At 35.1% G+C, this 19,564-nt stretch overlaps 2 protein-coding genes across 4 annotated transcripts; both read right to left on the minus strand.

Annotated features, from left to right (window-relative positions):
• Positions 1-3,107: 3,107 nt before the first annotated feature.
• On the minus strand, positions 3,108-5,430 carry LOC106422282 (AT-rich interactive domain-containing protein 2-like). Of its 3 annotated transcripts, none has more exons than XM_013863096.3 (3): positions 5,262-5,430; positions 4,243-5,126; positions 3,108-4,157 (listed from the first exon to the last, which is right to left on the minus strand). In XM_013863096.3, exons 2-3 carry the CDS (start codon positions 5,056-5,058, stop codon positions 3,282-3,284), a joined length of 1,692 nt encoding a protein of 563 aa, XP_013718550.2. In that variant the 5' UTR covers positions 5,059-5,126; positions 5,262-5,430; the 3' UTR covers positions 3,108-3,281. The 3 variants fall into 3 exon arrangements, with proteins under 3 accessions (XP_013718550.2, XP_022545631.2, XP_022545632.2); XM_022689910.2 differs by having other exon boundaries at positions 3,108-4,166; XM_022689911.2 differs by having other exon boundaries at positions 3,108-4,166; positions 4,243-5,166; positions 5,262-5,384.
• Positions 5,431-10,776: 5,346 nt separating this feature from the next.
• LOC106422371 (beta-adaptin-like protein B) lies at positions 10,777-15,712 on the minus strand. Its single transcript, XM_013863162.3, has 15 exons — positions 15,500-15,712; positions 14,822-15,019; positions 14,634-14,747; positions 14,254-14,504; positions 13,900-14,035; positions 13,601-13,780; positions 13,391-13,483; positions 13,098-13,309; positions 12,951-13,014; positions 12,682-12,861; positions 12,492-12,584; positions 11,951-12,348; positions 11,666-11,855; positions 11,372-11,575; positions 10,777-11,266 (listed from the first exon to the last, which is right to left on the minus strand). The coding sequence occupies exons 1-15, from the start codon at positions 15,584-15,586 to the stop codon at positions 10,967-10,969; spliced, it is 2,700 nt and encodes an 899-aa protein (XP_013718616.2). The 5' UTR covers positions 15,587-15,712; the 3' UTR covers positions 10,777-10,966.
• Positions 15,713-19,564: the final 3,852 nt, after the last annotated feature.

The following is a 19,564-nucleotide window of genomic DNA, read 5'->3' on the forward strand; positions in this document are numbered from 1 at the left end:
AAAACCTTAGTAAGATTAAAATTCTAATTCTCCAAGGGTTGCTTAAGCTTTAGAATTTTAGGTCTGGTGATTTTAATATTTGGTTGTTAGTTTTGTATTAATGTAATAAAATAATGGCTTTGAATACAAAGTAATCTTTGTTAAATAATTCAAGTATTTGTTATTGTGTTAATATAGACTTCTCAATGTATGATTGAATGGCTTTTCTAGAGTAAATATTTGGGAGTAGATTATTTTGCATTATGTTATGCTTAATATATTTACTTGTCAATTGATTATAACTGAATGATTGTTAGAGAAATAACTATCTTAAGTAATTAACCTGAAAAATATGAGTGCATGTGCAGCTAATCCTCTCTTCCTAGCTTCCCTCTTTCTAAAAAATGTTTGTCTATAATTAGTATATCTTATGATCATTTTTTTTTCAAAAAGTAGACTTTGAACGAACAAAACAGATGACAAAAAAAATAGAATGGACAAAGCAAAAAAAGAAAAAGACAAGTCCAAAACAGATTTTGTGGAAGCCCTCTTGGTCCAGTGATTTGATCAAGGGTTCATTAATGCTTCTATACCAAGAATTTTCGGTTTCAATTCTCGGAAAAAGCAAATTATGCAGAATATTAGAGAGAATGTTACTAGAAATCTTCAGCATGGTACAAGTAGTACCGTCAAAAATATATCTTACAGGGCAGCTCAGGATGATGCAGTTAGACGTGAATCCTCATAAGACAGGTAGAATTGTTGGCCTTAATATCGTCTATGTAATGTTTCTCCTAGTTTGTAATAGGCCTGGGACTTTTATCCGAGATCCGGATTCGATCCGAGATTCGATCTGGATCCGATCCGAAAATCCGGATATCCGGAGGGGCCGAATCCGAATCTGGATAGTAAAATGTTAGATCCGAGATTCGATCTGGATCTGATCCGAAAATCCGAAAATCCGGATATCCGGAGGGGCCAAATCCGAATCCGGATAGTAAAATGTTGGATCCGTCAAAGCCGGATCCGGATCTGGATATCTTAATTTTTAATCTGGATATCCGGATCCGTAAGTTTTATTAATAACTATTTCAAAAATAGTAATATCTATATATAAAAATTAATTTTATTTAATATATTTTCATTTTTATAATAGTATATATAAATTTTATGTAAATTTTATAATATTATACGTAGAAATATTAAAAACATTATATATATTTTTATTTTAAATGATTTTTAATATTTTATATATATATTAATATTATTTTTTATTTATTTAAGGATCCAAATCCGGATATCCGCCGGATATTACAATTTTTAGAAAGATATTCGACACCCGAATACCCGAGAACCCCTGATCCGTAATTTCCCTGATCCGAATAAGATTAGTAAAATTACGGATCCGCCGGATAAGAATCCGGATCCGGATACCTTAAAATTGCTCGGATACCCAATCTGTCTTAGGCCTAGTTTGTAATAGCAAAATTACCAGTGTTAAAAAAAACTAGTTTATTTAAAGAGGATAGGAATAATGGAGAACTATATTAAAAACTCATTTCATTTATTATGTTATATCGTTTAATATTTTTTACTTACACTATTAAAATTTGTTTTGTTTATAATTAATACAACATATATATATATATAAATGTATATATAAAATAACATTTATAATAAAATAAATTTTAAATTCTTAAACGACCAATGGAGTAATATTTTGGAATATGAGTGAAATTGTATGTGACTCTTTGGAAATATGAAAAATGAATTTATAAAAGCTAAAATAAATATCCAGGAAGAAAAACTCTTAGAAAAACTTAAAAATCGATTCAGAGAGGAAAACTTTTGCGTTTGCTCAGCTGCTGCTCCGGCGGTCGGTGCTTCTCACCGTCGCCGGGAGCGGTCCCGTATTCTCATAGGCTTTAAATCTAAGGTTTTAATTTCGGAAAAGGTCATCCTTTTTGTTAGTGGTTTCAGATCTGGGCTTAAGAGGGAATCGATGGTCTAGTTTCGGTTCTGGTGTGCTTTGGCTCGGTGGGAGATTGGCTAGGTGGTGGGCTCGTCGGCTTCTGTGCGGTAGTGGTGAGATGTTCAAACCGGTTCCAGAGCCATTGAAGGTTAGCGGTCAAGCTCGAGCCTGTCTTTCCCGTCTGTGACCACTCCGAGGATGATCTGTAGCTTGTGTTTCTTGAGTCTCTGTCCGTTGGAAGAGTTTTTGTAGAGAAGACAATTGTGGTGGTAGATGGAGATTAATCGATTTGATTTTCTGTGCTCCCTTTTGTGTCTTATGCTAGTCTGGGTCTCTTTGTTGAGGAGTGTCTCCAGATCTCTGCTTAGTTCATGTGAGGTTTTGGTTTGGAGAGTTGGGTTCAGAGACGAGTCTGGCGCCATATGTCAGGTCGAGGACCTGTTGACGGTGCGGCATAGCTGCTGGAGCATTGTAGGTGCTTTCGCTGACGTCGTTTATGGGCTTTCTTCAATTCTAGCTCCTTTATTGCTCACTGTGGCTTCAGAGGTTTCAATTCTCGGTTGGGTCGTTATTTCGATTGGGTGTATGCGTGGCATGTTCAAATGCTTCTATTCCGAGTTTGGATTCTCTCCTCCATTGTTGAATTCTCAGATTGTGCTTTCAAGGTTATGGCTTTTTCTACGTGGTTCTGGCTTTGTTTGGAGATGTTTGTGGCTATGGCTTTTTTCTTCAACGGTGAAGCGTCCCGAGGTCCCTTGTGATGCCTTCGACTTCTCCTCGGTGAAAAGGTTTGGTTTGAGGCGTATTTCCTCGCTCTGCTGTGAATTCTAGCGGATGGACCTTTTCTGTCTCTCGGGTTGGTTGTCTTGCAGTCCTTGTGTTGTTGGTTTGTCCTGATTGGAGGCCTGTCCTCGTTTCGTTTGGCTGTCCCCTTGAAGCCTCCGGTAGTCTAAGGTCCTTGGTTTGTTTCATCTTCTTCTTTGTCTTAGAATATTCAGTTTCTCAGGTTATCAAGTTTAGTATTTCAATGGTTTTTTAGTAGCCCGGGTGTGGGTTTTAGCTGCCTGTTCTTTGGGTTCTTGTCTCTGGGGATGTTTCGTTTCCGCCAGCTTATGTATGGAACTGTCGTTTTTCAGTTATGAATGAATTTCAATTTGGGAAAAAAAAAAAAAACTTAAAAATCGATTTTGTTCCAAAAGTTAAACCATTTGCCGGTCTTTGGCTTTAAAAGGCACAAAAACACTACAAACTCCTATACTCATATCACGGAGTTAACATTAGACAAAACACAAAACCTTTTTACTTATGTTCCAAATCATCTTCCGCTTCTTCAGTCAAGGTCATTACACTGTCTGTTCTGAGAACATATCATAATATCTGAACCAATCAACGTAACAGCATAACGACCAAAACTGTTACCCACGCAACCAAAAGTCCCTTCATCATCACTGTCTACATTTCTCGGAGTCACACGGTTCTGATACCTTCTACGGTTAATCAAGAAGACGTTGAAGTAGTAACTCACAAGCTGCTCTCTCTTCTTCCCCCTGAAACACTTTGCAGCGTTCTCCCAAAAGCTCTGAGAATCCGAAACCATCAGTTTCTTGAACATCTTCTCTTCTCTCTCTGTCCACCTTAAAGACACTTCTTCCCCCATCTGATTGAACCTCCAATGGAAAAAGACATCGCCGAGATCACGTTTGAGCTCCATTCTCTTCTCTGCAATGTGGAATCTAGTGCATTCGACAGAACCAGAGGTGCGGATTTCACAGCTGCAGCAATCTGGCCTTCCTTTTCCAAGGCCACGATCCACAACTTCTCTGTTCTCCAATGGCCATATGCGTGTTCCTAACCACTTAGTATCACTATCTAGACCAGATCCTCCTGTCCATTCATCGACTCTGGCTTGGTAATGACGTCCTACAGCCACATACCTTCTCGGGATCTCTGGTTTGTTTCTCTCTTTGACTGCATTTGAGAATACTTGCAACTCCGTTGCTCCAGATGTTCCTGCAACAAGATCTGTTGTGGCTTCACAAACAGAGATAACTTCTCTGCAATGGCTAGATCCTGACTTAGTTAGAGATACTGGACTTTCACTGCACTGTGGTTTGGATAAATTTGGACGCCTTATGCTGTATCTTAACCTCCCTGTCGACCTACTACGGTCGTCTTCGTACATAGAAGGATGCATAGTTTGGTTACCCTGCAAGCGCTTACCATGACATGAGAGTTAAGCTATCTCCCAGAAAGAAGAAGAAAGCATACATAGAATGAGTAAAAGACAGTACCAGAAATGAAGAGTTTTGAACAAGTAAAGCATTCTTTGCTCTAGTCACTTGGATCCAACACGCGCTTCCAGTGTAGTCCTTCCACTTTGAGCAGTGTGGTATGACTCCAATGGAAGGATCATGAGGGCATAAGGCAACCAAAGTAAGCCACTTTAACATACCCTGTAAAGTTTCTTGCTTTACCAAACCTTCTTCCTCAGAATCATCACTAAGAACAGCACAGGACGTTCCTACTTCTTCATCATCATCATCCTCACACTCTCTAAATCTCTTCCTAGGGCTATGGAACTCAGAACCGGACTCTTCAACATGCCTACACCCAAAAGACATAGCTCTATTACGTTTTGGACACTTTCCATTCTCCAACAAACCCTTGAACCCATCTCCTAGCTCATGCAACAAACCCCCATAACACCCTTTCTTCTTACTATCCCCATCATCCCAGTTCACAATCCTCGACTTCTCCACCGCCCATTTCTCCATCCGGTCCAAGTACTTGGAGTAAACCAGCCTCAAAGATGGAGAGACTGAACAGTCCAACCCTAACCTCCCAGCCACTGAGTCCCACAACCCTTTCCTAGACACTGAATCAAACCCTCCTCCCTCCCTCACCAACACAAACAGCTTAAACAAATCAACCGTTTTGCCTTCACCGGTAACTGCAGGGAGAGGCCTGTTATTACCCTCTTCCTCAAGGAAGATCAACAAAGCTTGATCAAACAATCTCTTTAACCTCTCCTCACATTCATCAGATACCTCAACCTCAACATCAATGTATGAACATGAAGTACTATTGAAACTTGACCATCCTGCCATTAAACCCTTAACGTCAAGTTCACAGCTTGCATCCTCTAATCAAGAAAGCTTTCTCCTTTTCAATTAACCTCAACAAATAAACACAATAGATCTATTAATTGAGCATTTCTGCAGATGGGTCAAAGAACAAAAAAAAATCAGATTTTTCTTGCGTTTCTGATTGTCCCAGTTGTTTCTCTATTGGATTTAGATTTAGTCTTTACCTGGGGATTCGACCTGCAGAAGTCTAGATGGAATGTTGTTTCTAAGTAATCCTGCTTATGGGTTTAACTCCACCATTGCTGTTATAGAAGTGACAAAAGACAAAAGGTGCAAACTTTGAGATCAATGTAGAAGACATGCAAGCTCTTAAACAAGAACCTAGGGTTGGGCACTAGGGTTTTCGGTTCGGTTCCGGATAAAAACCGATTGATTCCGGTTTTATTGGATAAATATATTTTTTATATCCATACCAAAAGTTAGTTCGGTTCAATTTAGGTCGGTTCCTGTCGATTTTGGATCAGTTCAATTTTGTAATTTCAAAACCGTTTAATATCTGGTAGTTAATTCGATTTCAGTTTCCACCTTGCTTTAGATTGGTTCAATCGAGTAACCCAGAGGTTTTAGGTGTCGAGTAAAACTTTATACATAAAACCAATCCAAATCGGTCTATACGGATTGATTTCGGTTTGGGTAATTGGTTTACAAGAATCCTTTGTTTGTTTTTAATTTTACATTATAACAAATTTGGATTTAAAATTAAAATTGGTTTATAGGATTACAAGAGTATGTATATATGTATCTAGGGTTCTCAAAGGTAATCAAGTAATTCAGAAATTGGACAAGATTTTATGCTATGCTGGTCAAAATTATATAATTTTATGTATTTCTTTAGTTACATCATTTTTGTATAATTTTCCCTGGTTTTAAATGAAATTTTCAAAAAGTGTGATTAATGTTATAGTAAAAACTATAACTATTAAAACTTTTAAATAAAAAATAATTATAAAATTATATTCATTTGGTAATAGAAAAGCCAAAAATAGATAAATATATAAGAGTTTTAACTAAAATACACATAAAAGATTTAAAGTGAGAAAGATTGGTTGTGAGCGTAGTAGTCGTCAAAAAATAATCTTTAGAAAATGCTCATATAAACTTCTATATTGAAATTTATTCGAAAGTTTTAGTTAGTTCTAGACATTTTACCTAGATCAAAAAACTCGAACTGAAAAAAAAAACATAAATCATAATTAACCAAATTTTTTAATGTGGATAGAATAATCATTTTACTGCATTCGATAACATATATGAAGAAATGTAATTAAAAGTTTAAGGTTCACTCTCTCATTATCCTCTCGCCCAAGCTTTTTCAACCTTTAGCTTCAGGTTATGAAACCTCCTTCCACCGGCGCTACCGCTCCATTGGCGCCACAGCCGGTCCAGTTCGGTTATAATTCTCATGATTTTGTAGATCATGTGTCTAGCTCACGCGAATCTGGTTTCAACGGTAGGTGCGGTTCGATAAGCTCACTTCTCATCTGGATCTTTGCCGTGGTCGTGGGTAATGTGGTTGAGTTATGTCGGTGAATTGCATAGGTCACTACTGGTTCCAAGTTTTTGGTCCTTTCTTGATTGGGCCGGGTTGAAGAAGCGGAAGGCTTGGGTATCGTAGTAGTCTTTGCAGTGGTTTAAGGCCTTACACAGTCTCGAGCTTCTCTTGTTTGCAGTCTTTCTTTCGGATTTTAGTTTTTAGTATCTTTAGATCTTGGACTAGGGTAGCTGGTGGTTTGAATATGTGATAAATTTGGTATTGATTGGGTGACTGGTATTGGTTCATGCCTTTGATCTGGTTCGCGGTGAAGATTATAGCCGAATCGATATGTTCTTAAGTGTTTGTCTAAATCTGTCCAGTTAGTTGCCAACTGAGGTTCCATAACTCTTACAAGTTCAACTCCATACTCCCTCTCAATAAATATGGAATACAACCGAGATTATGTCAAATTGGTTCTTTGAATTTTTTGATAGGAAGTTTCTTCAAATCCACAAATAAACTTCATTGAATTGTTTTTGTTCACCGTCTGGAGATCGGTATTCTCTTTTCCAATAGTCGTTATCATCAGAACATCTCTTTCAATTCTTTCAACAAGACAATCGGCTTAAGCAAAGCCGTGCTTGCCTGATAGTGAAAAAGGCATTTGCCTTAAGACCCACCCCCAAGTAATGTCAAAATTTAGGGTCCCCTAATTTCTAAAAAAAGTTTTAGTGTATATTTAAACAACAGTTTAGTATGGATTTCTACATATTTGAAAAATAGTTTTTGTTTAATAATTTTTTTTCTTATTAGTTTATTTAAAATTCTTATGACTTAATTGCTCTTGAAAGTCACCAGTACTATATGTACAAAAATAAGCGATATATATAATAGATATTATATAGATAAATTTTTGTGTGGTTCTTTCTTTGACATTTATAAATTTATCTATTATTATATTTATATATGTTGTATCGTAAGTTTAATATATTATGTAAGAAACTTATATGTTACCTAAATTTTTAGCAATTTAATGAATTAATATTTTCCACTTTAATTTACAATTATTCATATAATATAATATTTTGTTTAAAATTTGGTTAAAACAAATAATATATATGTAATATTTTTTTAACATTTTAAAATTTTTAGTTATTTTTTTTATCCAAAGTTTACTGCAAGTGAGTGAAAAAGAAATTACTTGTAATATTTAAATTTTAATTAAAAAGTTATAGTTTTACATATTCGCCTTAGGCCCCGATGAAGCTTCGCAGCGGTGATGGGCTTAAGTTTTAGTATTTAATTCTTTATATCTCAATAGTTTATTTTCATCGCTTACCATCATCTAACTCCAAAACAAATGTATTTTTTGCCGGCTTGTGTAAAATCGAAATTATGTTCTGATTCTGACACGAAAAAGTCGATCGATATATCAAAAACCAAATGCCATTATACATATTCACATAGCTTTCATTTCCTAGGAAAAATACATTAATGGTATGTGTATTCTTGTCAGAAAATATGTTCCACTCCCAAGGTACTCTCCATTCTCGATTCTCAAACCCTATTTTTATAGAACTACTTTTAAATCGAATCACATTCACTAACTGAAAATTCCATTCCAATCTTCAAAGCTCAACAACAGTCTTCACATCCCGCAATCAATCACTTGTTACCATCTCTTCATTCACTATATTAACTACATAAGAACCAATGTTTTAAACCCAGACTGAGCCAGCGGTTGGACCAGATTAAACCGTAGACCGGAAACATCAGAGTCAGATAGATAAAAAAGAGTTCAATTATAATTTACTATCAAAAATAATTTTTATTATTTGTTTTGAGGAATACTCAAAGATAGCACTAGAACGTTTTTTATCACAAAATAATATATAAGAGTCAAATTTATCAAAATAGTTTTTATTAAAAAGGAAAATGACAATTATTCCTTTATTTAACAGATATATAAAACATTATTTAAATATATTTTTCAAACATAAGAAACTTTTATTTTTGAAAAAAAATCTGAAATGTTTTTTTTTAGAAACCGATTTTTCTTTAAAAAAAGTTTAGGAAGACCTTCTGAATATGTATCTTATCTTCCCGAATTTGAGTTTATGAAAACCTTCCTAAATATGTATGATATACATGTACTCCTGAATTTGAGTTTAGGAAACTCTTCCTTAATAAGTATAATATTTTCTTAAAATTTAGGAACACATTAATAAATATGTATAATATCTTCATAAAATTTAGGAAAGTTTTCATATATGTGAAATAAAAAATAAATTTTTAATGGGTATTTAGAAAAACCTTCATGAATATATATTTATGAATATATTAATGAAATTGAGTTGTCGTATATTTAATAAGATATTCTTAAATATGTGTAGCATATTCCTAGTGTTTTCGAAATACCTTCATAAATTTGATATATATATTTTATAAAGACATTATAAATATTTTTAAAACATCTTCATAATTTTCGAGACATGCTATATATTGAATAATAATTTCCAAAATATGCATATAGATCAAAATTGAGGAAGATGACGTACATATTTAGGAACAACTTTCTAAATATACATACAAGTTACATTCAAGAAGAATATTTACACTATTATGAAAGCATTATTGGATTCAGGAAAATTTTTAACAAATACAAAAATATATCACTCACGTTCAGGAAGGTGTTCCAAAACTTTTATAAGAAAAAAACGATTTTAAAAAATTGAAAAAATAAAAAAAAAAACTATTTCCAATTTTATTGTTTTTGAATTTTAAAATATTTATTTATTTTATATATTGAAGAAATAATCATTTAAATTTATAAATGTGGATAAAATTATCATATAACTATTTAATAACATATTTTTGTTACTCTGACATTTTGATGCTATTTTGGGAACAATAACAAAAAACGAGGCTATTTTGAAAGATTTTCCTTTTTTATCTTTTAAATTATTATAAATATTACAAAACAAAATTTTATATTTTTATGTTTAATTTATTTTTGAATTTTCATAATTTTCTATGATAACCATTTAAAGTCAAAAGACTAATTTTGTATTTAAAGTCAAATCTTGATTTTATAGTTAATTTTAATTTGTACATAACTTTTATTTTATGATTATTTGTCTTGAAATTTTTATTAATTAATTTTATTTTTGTTTGTAAAATTTACCCAGAAAAAATTGAACTTAATGAAATACAATTTTATTTTATTATTTTATAATTGAATTTTATTGAATTTGGTTGTATCTGATTGAATTCATCGAACCATAGTGACGTATGACCAGTGTTTTCATACCCTTTTCAGATCTTGAATCGGAAAATCCAATGACTGATAAATAATCTGCTTTGAGTTTTAAAAAGTATTTGTTATTCAAAAATCCGATAAAACCATTAAAAACCCTTAAACCTGGTAACTTGGCTACCGGTTAAACCACCGACCAAACCAATGAATGATTTTTATTCGCTTTTCTTATTTGTTTAATTTACCTTATTAAAATCCATTTTTTTTATTTTAAATAAATAGTTAGGTTTTTACATTTTAGTTTTCTCGTATTGTCTACTTTTGATGGTGCATATACTTTGTATCTCTTTCAATTTCTTTGAATTTTCTGATTTTATCGTGTATAGTATCAATTCAACTATTTAAAAAAAAATTGATGAAGAATTTACTATGCCACCTAAGAAAATAAAGTGAGCTATGATAGAAAGAAGTCAAGAACCAATATTAGTAGATGTGGTTTGATATTAGTTTATTTTTGTTATTGACAATCTATTCCAGTTTTGATGTTTTACAAACATACTAGTTTAAATTAAGTTTAAATATTTTGAATGAGAAATAAAAAATTAAAATAGAGAAAACAAAATTTAAAACTTTTCTATATTTTCAGAAAAATGTTAAATTTCTTTTATTTATTTTTTTGCAATAGATAGCATTAATGTATTAACTTGAAGTTCATCTTCGGTCGACTCAATAATTCAATTGGTCGACTCAATAATCCGATGACCCAAAAAAATTTCTAGTTCAGTGTTTGGATCAGGATTAAAAACATTGCCTATGACCCAAACCTTTCTTTCTTATTCAGTTACCAGTCCAGTTTTTAAAAATTGATAATAACACATTTCAGTACACTAATGCTTCGTAAAACATTTTCATGGACCTTCCTAAGAAGATAAAAGCTCTTCCGGGAAAATAAAAGCATGTTCAAATACAATAATTAGAAGCAAAGAGTAAGCAAGACAAAGATACCAAAGTGTACAAGAGGGGAAGTGACACAACAGAGGTCTTACTTATTACATACACCCATCGAGTAAAGAAAAAGAGGAAACAAAGACTGTGAAGATGTTCGGCTCTTTAAAACCTTGCGACAACAATGTCCATCATCAAGCCTTAAAGAGAAGCTCGACGGCTTCGAAGAAGATGGGCGCAATCTCAGGAGTGGGAGTTTTCAATGCACATTTGAGACCTGGTTGTCCCACCACTGCAGTGAGTTCGATCAACAAAGGTACATCTACCGGAACCTTTGCTGATAAATAGATCACGTCTTGGTTCCCGTTCTTGCGCTTTGCTATGAAGAACATGTTGTATGCTGTCAGCAAATCAATAGTTGATTCGACGCTCGTGATGGTGATCCCGGGGAATTCTCTCTGGACTTCATTTGAGTCTGGTAACGACCTCCATGTCTGAAAAACACAAACCAAGATGTTCATTCATTGATACAAGAGGTGAAACCCACAAAACTGGTTTATAAGTATATCTATGGTAGATTTGGTACAATGTAATGTTACCTCGAGGAAGGTTCCACGTTCCATTCTACCGTCTTCACTGAAAAGAGCATGAAGTATAATCTTATCGTTGAAGTACCAAACAGGCTGCTGATTGTTTTTGACAGCTACTTGTAAGAGCGAGCTCGGAGGTCCAGTAGACAAATTCTGCAATAAGACCATAGGTAGCAGTGTCCTGGCAGATGTTCCTGGTTGCAAAGGCGCAATCTGAAAACAGTACAGTCACGGGAGGTTGGTTTCAAATTTTCAGACCTTAAAGTTTCAGACATATGAGAACATTCAGATATAGTTTTTTACCTGAAGAGGTCCAGCAGCAGCAAGACCGAATGTGTTCTTGTTGAATTGAATCATGAAACCATCAAGTACCGCCTGCGTGTTATTCTCGAAGAGCATACTGTAGAAAACCTGTCCATCTCTTCGGGCTAATTGAGCACTTATCTGCAGACCTTGACCGGTTGAAGCCGGCACGACAACTGGCAATGGAGGACTGCGAACAAGTTCATAAGATTTGATGAGCTAACTTAAGACGACAGGAGTAGACCAATGGGCTTAACTAAATTTAATTTCAAGTCATAAACTCACCCAGACGGAGTCGTGGGTTCATCAACCGGGACAATTGCGGCATTATCCAAACCCATCAAGTCACCAAGCAGATCGGGTACAGGAGCTGGGGCCGCCGGTGCAGGGGCTGTTTGTCTTCCTGCAGGGTGTGCGACATTACCCATGGTAACTGGGGGGGAAGCTGCACTATCAGCCGGATTACCAGATGAGTATCCTGCTTCGCTTCCTTCAGCAAAGTCCTCGTCCTCTGTTTTCTGAACTGTCGTTTTCAAGCGGGTCACAAATGCCTCTGGCGGTTTGTGGTACACAGAGGACAAGGTGGAAATGTTTGTAAGCAGCTCGTCAAGAAGTGATGGCTCGAGCTGGTTTGAGTCGTCAGTAATCACGGGCTTTTCAGCCAAGACAACGTCCTTGGCCGCCTAATGGAAGAGAAATGATGGTTTCAGCAAAAAAAAAAATCAGGATAACAGAAAGAGAGCTGAAATCTTATTAACGATTGTGTATATATTCGTTCTGAGTAGCTGAGTATTAGAAAGCTATAAGATATCAATGTACCACACACCTCAGGATCAGTAGATAGAAGACGCCAGTATATGTATGCACGATCTCTGAGATCAGGATTATCCGTCTCCACAGTAGCGTTGTTCAAGACAACCTGAAAACAAATATGATGGTAATATTTGTCTCTGCCGTCGCATAACACGCACATGGACCGATCGTTATAACAGTAGCGAGCATGAGCAAGGGAGAACCTGAATCATTTGTTGAGGTCCTTCAGTTGGTTTCTTCAAGAATAGCTTAACAGTGGCAGTTAGAAGCTGCAGCTGAACCTGTGCTGGTTCCTCAGGAAAACTCTCAAGGAAACTTTCAAGTAGCTCATCCGCATTGTCAATTCTTTCAGCATATTCACCAATGATCCATATCATAGATGCCTTACATGATACAAACAGATGCACGAGTAAAAGTTTAGCTAAAGTGAAGAAGTGAAACTTCAATTTTACAAAACAAGATAGTTCATTACCTTAGCTTCTGGTTCATCCAAAGTGTCTAAACTCTCACAGAGTGTGGCAATTATGGACTCATACCTGTATGTTATTTTGAATATCATAAAATTAAAATATAATTTTCAACATGCCATTACGTCAGTGACTGAGAAATGTCAACTTACGTGTTTGGATATCTTCTGAAGATATCTTTAATGACAATAATGGCCTCCTGAACAACATAATTTACTTTGATCTTGATCAATTCAAGCAAAACACTGATGCAACGTTCGGCTGCTCTCTCTAGTTTGATAGCACATCGGCCTATCGCACGAACAGCCCTTCTAACAAAATCAACATCTACTTCCGTTGCATACTCTTTAAATTCCAGAAGAACCTACAGTAGCATTTTCCAAAAATTATAAAGATATGTACCAACAATAATCGGGATATACTACAGATGGTTTAGTGAGGATACCTGGTCTATGTTTCTGTCAGACGCAAGTTTTATCATAATCTCCAACTTCTCCATCTTAACATAAATTGGGTCGTTATACTTGCAGAAGAAAACCTAATAGAATAAAATATGCATATCATTTGCAACATAATTAAGAACTATTACGAAGCTATAGGGAACAGGTCAGTTGCTTATTTTGAATGAGGATCTATGGGGCACAGGTCAAGCTACCTTAATTTCATGGGCAAGGATAGTGGGTCGTTTCTGAACAATAAGATTAATGTTACGAAGTGCAACATATTGTATCTCAGGTTCGGCAGAAAGCAATGTAACAAGGGGTGGAGCCATCTTCTTGCAAAGATTTCGAATCACGTCTGTACTAGTAATGAGTTCCATCTGTTGAAGGATCATCTGCAGAGGTAATTGCCAAAAGTGCAAATGCATTATATAATATGCAAATGGGAGTAGTAGTGTTGTAGAAGCAAATTTAGCTAGCAACAGAGGATAACATTACTATGAAAGTCACCCACCTTAACAGCTGAAAGCACAACAGCGCAGTTTGCATGTTGCAACCTTGGCGTGACTCTCTCAACAATATTTTCAGCTTCACGGGGATCAGCTGCTTTATACCTCGATAGAGCATCTAATATAAATACTTGACCCCACCTGTAAAGATCTTCATAATCAGTACTAAAACTAAAGCTAGCAAAAGCTTAAAGAAACAAAGGACATAGCAATTTCATAACTCATCGACATTCGACAAACCACATATAATTAGGACAATACTCTGTATATTCTTAAAAGCGTACAATGAATGACCAATATATTCAATATCAAACAAAATGCAATGAAGCTACAGAAATGGAGATAAGGAGAAGACATACTCGGTGCATTCATTAAGAGCGGTAAGGAGCTTTGTAAGGGTGGTACTATTGATCTCAAATATGGCGCTAGTACTATTCTCTTGAATCTCAGCAAGGGCTGCTACAGCATTGGCAACAACCATCGGATTATTATCTGATATCAGATCCTTCAAAGCGTCAAGGAAACCCCTATCCTCAACCAATTCAGCATTTATGTCATAAAGCTTAGCAACGCAAATAGCAGCTGTCTTCCGGACATATGGATCATCATCCTAAAGAAAAGATTATGCAAACGATAGTAAGAAAATACTAGTCCAAATGGAACAGATTCTTCAAGACAGTAGGATATGTTTGCTATCAAGTTCCAATGAAGATTGAAGAGCTAGCATTTCAATCCCAACCTTTAGGCACTTTTGAAGAGGATCACATAGATACTCCGTGATTTTGTCCACACGAATGCAGCCCATTGTCCGCACAGCAAGAGCGCGGATCAGCGGATTTGGATCCTGTGAGTCCTGCAGATTACAAACCAACAATTTTGTAAAGATCAATTCAGTTCAAAACGATAGGTCAGAATCTTGAGTGTTACCTTGACAAAGGTATTAACCGCAAGAATAGCAAGATCTGGCTGGCTTTTCGCGTAATTGATGAGATAGAGGTAAACAAGCTTCTTCAGCTCCAGATTTTCCGTTTGCATGCAATTGACTACATCAGTGAAAAGTGATGAAACATCCTTTCCAACGGTCATTGCCGCAATAACCTTTTTAACTGCATCTTTTCTCTTATCCTACGTAACATAAAGTTTACGAGAAAAAAAGGGTAAAACAAAACTGAAGCCAAGAAATAAAAGAGCATCCTTCCTTTCTTACATCTTATCGAACAGCGACTCTGATATAGAAATTCTACATAAAATCCAAGAATGCGACAACTGAAAACTAACTGAACAAAACAGAACAGTTCTCACCAAGCACAATCGCAAACAGATTAAACAGTTGTTGATCCACAAACCTAAGCTCTGTTAAAGTTACTACGAGATTGGACACATACCTAAAACTTCTCAATCTAATTCTTGATATATATCCCTAATCAATTTCATAACATATAACCATAACGTACGGAGACTCCCGATACGGTTCAAATCCAGACAACACAGATCTAACGAAATTATGTAATAACGGCGGATCAAAGATCAATAGATTGTACATGTAATAATGGCAGATCACAGATCCCAGAAATAGAGACAAAGAGTGAGATCAGATGAAAGAACCTTATACTGCGAATTAAGCTCCTCCTTGAGCTCAGGGATTTCTCCCTTCTTCGTCGTCGAGAAGTATTTCGAATCGTGACCGCTCATCGCTCTGAGATTTTGTTAGAGAGAGAGAGAGGGAGATAATGAATGATGACTGGGGAAATGGTGGAAACGGAAGACTCCGGTGTGGCTGGCTGCTTTACTCCGCTAACGGGCCCATTGATTAATGGGCTCTCTTATAGTTTCAGCTCATTTTAAATTCTAATCCTTTATATACTAAATCACAAGTCATATAACCAATAATATCATGCCACATCAGTTTAAAACAAAATTAGAGAAAACTAAAAATAAACTACAAAAGCAAAATCTTTAACACACTACGTGTCAGTTTAAATATTTACTTGAAAAAATCTAAAATATTTTCTTAGTCCATCTCGCCACTCACCATGATCACCACTAACCACCAATATCCAAAAGAAAAAAAAACTACCACAATTTTAGCATTTGTATATCTGTGGCAGATACAATACGACTGTATTACTAAGAAAACACATTTTCTCTCCAATAACACACACTTTTTCTGTTCAAACCAGAAGAAAGTTTCAGAGTTGAACTCAAATGCGTTTTCCATACCATTATGAATTTTTGGCACAAGCGATCAAATTAATTCCAGGTATATTTTGTATCTATAAAACAAGTAGATATCAATCTGTGGAAAATCAAGTTTTTCTGTTCTTTTTAATTAAAAAATTACATATCGACTGTAGTTTGATTTAAGCATGCACATTGGCTACAACTCACGAGTGTGTATATGTAATTCCAGATTTACTAATAATTTACAATGCATGAGTTAGTTTCTGTATATTTGATCATAATTTTTGTGAGCATTAATTCTCTAACTGTTGTAAGAGAACAATAACAAAAGTTACACAAATCTTGCAACCAAGTAAAATAATTTTCTAAAAAAGTTTTGAGAAAAAAAAGATTATAATCACTTTTTTGGTAAAATATTAAATAATTATAATCACTTTTGTCGGTTCAGAATTTGTTTTTATCATTATTCGAATAGATCTCAGGTATATATATTTGTTGTCGACAAGTATTGCAATCATCACTGAATATTTACCATAAATCCGTTTATAAGTTTGGCTACATACAAAACATACTGTTTAACGTAATAAATTCGATCATTTTCTTCTCCCGTACGCAGTACGGGGTAGAATACTAGTGTACACTAAACCTCTCTATCTATATATATATATATATATATATATATCTCTTATATATTAAAGCGAAAGTCTCATGGCCAATCAAATTTTGACACATAAATTATTACAAAATTATATTTAAAATAATAAACCAAAGATAAAATCAAATAAAGCAAAATATAAAACACGTTATTAAGGCTTAACAGAATTACATGTCAGTTTACATTATTACAATATAAGTAATTACTAATACTCCAACAGTTCTTTCCCACACCTCCACTCCACGATCGCCAATTACCACTTACCAGCAATCTCTTGGAAAACTACCTTTATTCCACCGTTTATATGTGTGAGGTGTTACTCTATGTTCGTGTAATAATTTATGTCCAACACAGAAAAAGAAAATTTCTCTCCTACTCAAATCAACAAATATTCCAACACAGGCATGCAAGTTTTTCTATTTGAGGTAAATTGGCATTTAAAGGAAAAGCCTAAATTACAAACAAAATGAAGGAACATTCTCTGCAACAAACATAATACAAGAGGAGAATCGTGCATAATCTGAAACCAGTGGTATCGTTATTTGTTCTTTGATTCTCTCTTTCTCGTGTTACTTTTTTAAAATCCTCTGTTTTGTTTTGTAGCCGTCATATACTTGAAGAAATCTCACTCCAAAGCTAACAAATAATGATGTGATGCAGTTTTCAAAATTTGTGTAAAGACAACCAAAAAGCCTAACATTCTACAGGAGAAAACGAGTGTGTCAACAACTTCAATGAAGCAAATTGGGTATTTACAAATCTGTTTGTCTATAAAAGAGCATATTCATCTAAAAACGTAAGTCTGTCATTTAAAAATTATTGTACATATGTGTTTTTTTTCTAATTTCCAGTCGATCAAATCTAAAGACATTTTTATCCTTAAAAGATATTCAATTAAAAAATACAAAAAATTATGACATATAAAGTATACGTAACTATAATTTATGTGTTCTTAGATATATTAACTTATTTTATGAAAACTGCTTATATACATGCATCTGCTCTTTTCGAAGAAAATCATAATAATTGTTTTAACGTTTTTAACTGTTTTGTTTTAATGGAGTCACTTCTAATTTTGATGTGATGTAATTTAGCTACAGAAAATGTGACTAAACAATTTCTATCTTGATAAAAGCAAAAATATAAAGAATACTGTAAATTTTTAAGAAAATGACAATTTAGATGCAAGCAAATGCCGATCCGTGTGTGGCACGGGATGATACACTAGTATAATAATAAAACAGAGTTTTCTCTCATCTTAGCCCTCCACGTCGCTTTTTAGGGGTGTACATTTGTTGACACGTGTTAAAAGTGCATTAGGGTTTTCTCTATCTTCTTGCGGCTCATTGTCGACGAAGATAACACAGAGAAGCTTGAATCGACGTCCCGATATACATAACGTCTCCATCATCCATAACTCTGTTCGTAACTCAACCTCCCCCTTTTAATCCACTCCTTCCACTAGAAGCAATCAATATATCTCTTTGTATCCCACCGTAACCGGCTTCAGCTTCATCGATGAGAATGTAAGCAAATCGTCTCCTTCTAAACCCTCTTAACAGTTTCATTTTGTCCAAATCTCTAATATTTTATCTTGATCACTCAATCAGTCTACGGTGGTGCACGGATCTGTTTCTGCCCTTCGCCAACTTAGGTTTAGAAAATGTATGACCAAAAGCTCTGTCTACACACTAAGCGGATTGGATGTAATGCGTAGCAGCCCCAAATTCCGGTTATCTGAGGCGCCCGTTTCCATTCGTTTCAATGATGGCACTGCTTTTGATAAGCTAACAACGACTGTTAGGACGATACCGACGGAGAACTTCGGTTTCCGACCGTATGACCAAATACTCCCTGGTATAATTATTTTTAATTTAAGTATGGTAGTTAGTTTCTCATGTCATTCTTTCACGTGATCTCAATCGATAATATGTTAGACGTAATGGGAGAGCTTTGTGCAATTAGGAGCACAGTAACTGACCATTTCCCTGGGGCTCAGCGCGTAATGCTTACCTTGCATCTGGAAAGGTATTGTCCACCCTCTGAATTCCATTTGTTATACTTTAAAACTAATATGTAACACCGTTTGACTTTCTAACATCGATTATGTGAAGGGATACAACTGTATGTGTTAGTATGTTTAACTCCTTGGCTCTTGCATTCCATAGCAAGCTCGATGGCTACAGGAGAGAGCCAAGGATTGTTATTGTCACCGGCGTCAATCCTAAGATGGTTTCGGGTAAAAGATATTGTGTGCGATCATGTAGCTGATAAGTTAATTTGTTTGGTTCATGTTAACTTATATACATTCCAATGTGTTTTGGCAGGGAAGTTATATTTAAATGGCACATCTGCTAAACATATTTACTTTGACTCTGAGACTGTTGTAGGAAAAGATGCCTTTGACAGGCAAGCCTCTTTACTCTAAATAGATAATGCTACTTTGAATATTTTAGATATTGTGTCGTTATCAGCCTTTACATGTTATTATCCTCGCAGATTGCAAGGTGGTGGGACAGACCAGTCAGCGTCTTCATCAAAGGTGGTTCACGCACAGTAGATTGAACCCATGACCATATCTGAACTTAACCAATTTTTATCACAGCTGATCCTCAGGTTAGTTTTTGACATTTTCATAATTTTAACCCCTTCCTAGACTGCACTTCAGATTTGTGTGTTTTTCTTAACTTGACAGATCACTGAGTTTCTCTGTACGGCAAAGGTGATTGAGATTCAGCTAGGTGAGGGTTGGTGTTATATTAGCTGCTTGAATTGCTCCAAGAAACTCATCCGGGAGGACACTTCATTCACATACGTCTCATGCAATGAAACCA

The sequence above is a fragment of the Brassica napus genome, chromosome A9 (genome assembly GCF_020379485.1).
Source record: "Brassica napus cultivar Da-Ae chromosome A9, Da-Ae, whole genome shotgun sequence".
In the NCBI taxonomy this organism is placed as follows: Eukaryota; Viridiplantae; Streptophyta; class Magnoliopsida; order Brassicales; family Brassicaceae; genus Brassica; species Brassica napus.

Coding starts and splice junctions, on each gene's coding strand:
- LOC106422371 (XM_013863162.3), bottom strand. CDS start 15,586: ATGAGCGGTCACGATTCGAAATACTTCTCGACGACGAAGAAGGGAGAA. Junction 12,349..12,491: donor TTCTATCTACTGATCCTGAG/GTGTGTGGTACA, acceptor CTCTTCCATTAG/GCGGCCAAGGACGTTGTCTT. Junction 11,856..11,950: donor GAACCCACGACTCCGTCTGG/GTGAGTTTATGA, acceptor ACTTGTTCGCAG/TCCTCCATTGCCAGTTGTCG.
- LOC106422282 (XM_022689910.2), bottom strand. CDS start 5,058: ATGGCAGGATGGTCAAGTTTCAATAGTACTTCATGTTCATACATTGAT. Junction 4,167..4,242: donor TTCAAAACTCTTCATTTCTG/GTACTGTCTTTT, acceptor TGTCATGGTAAG/CGCTTGCAGGGTAACCAAAC.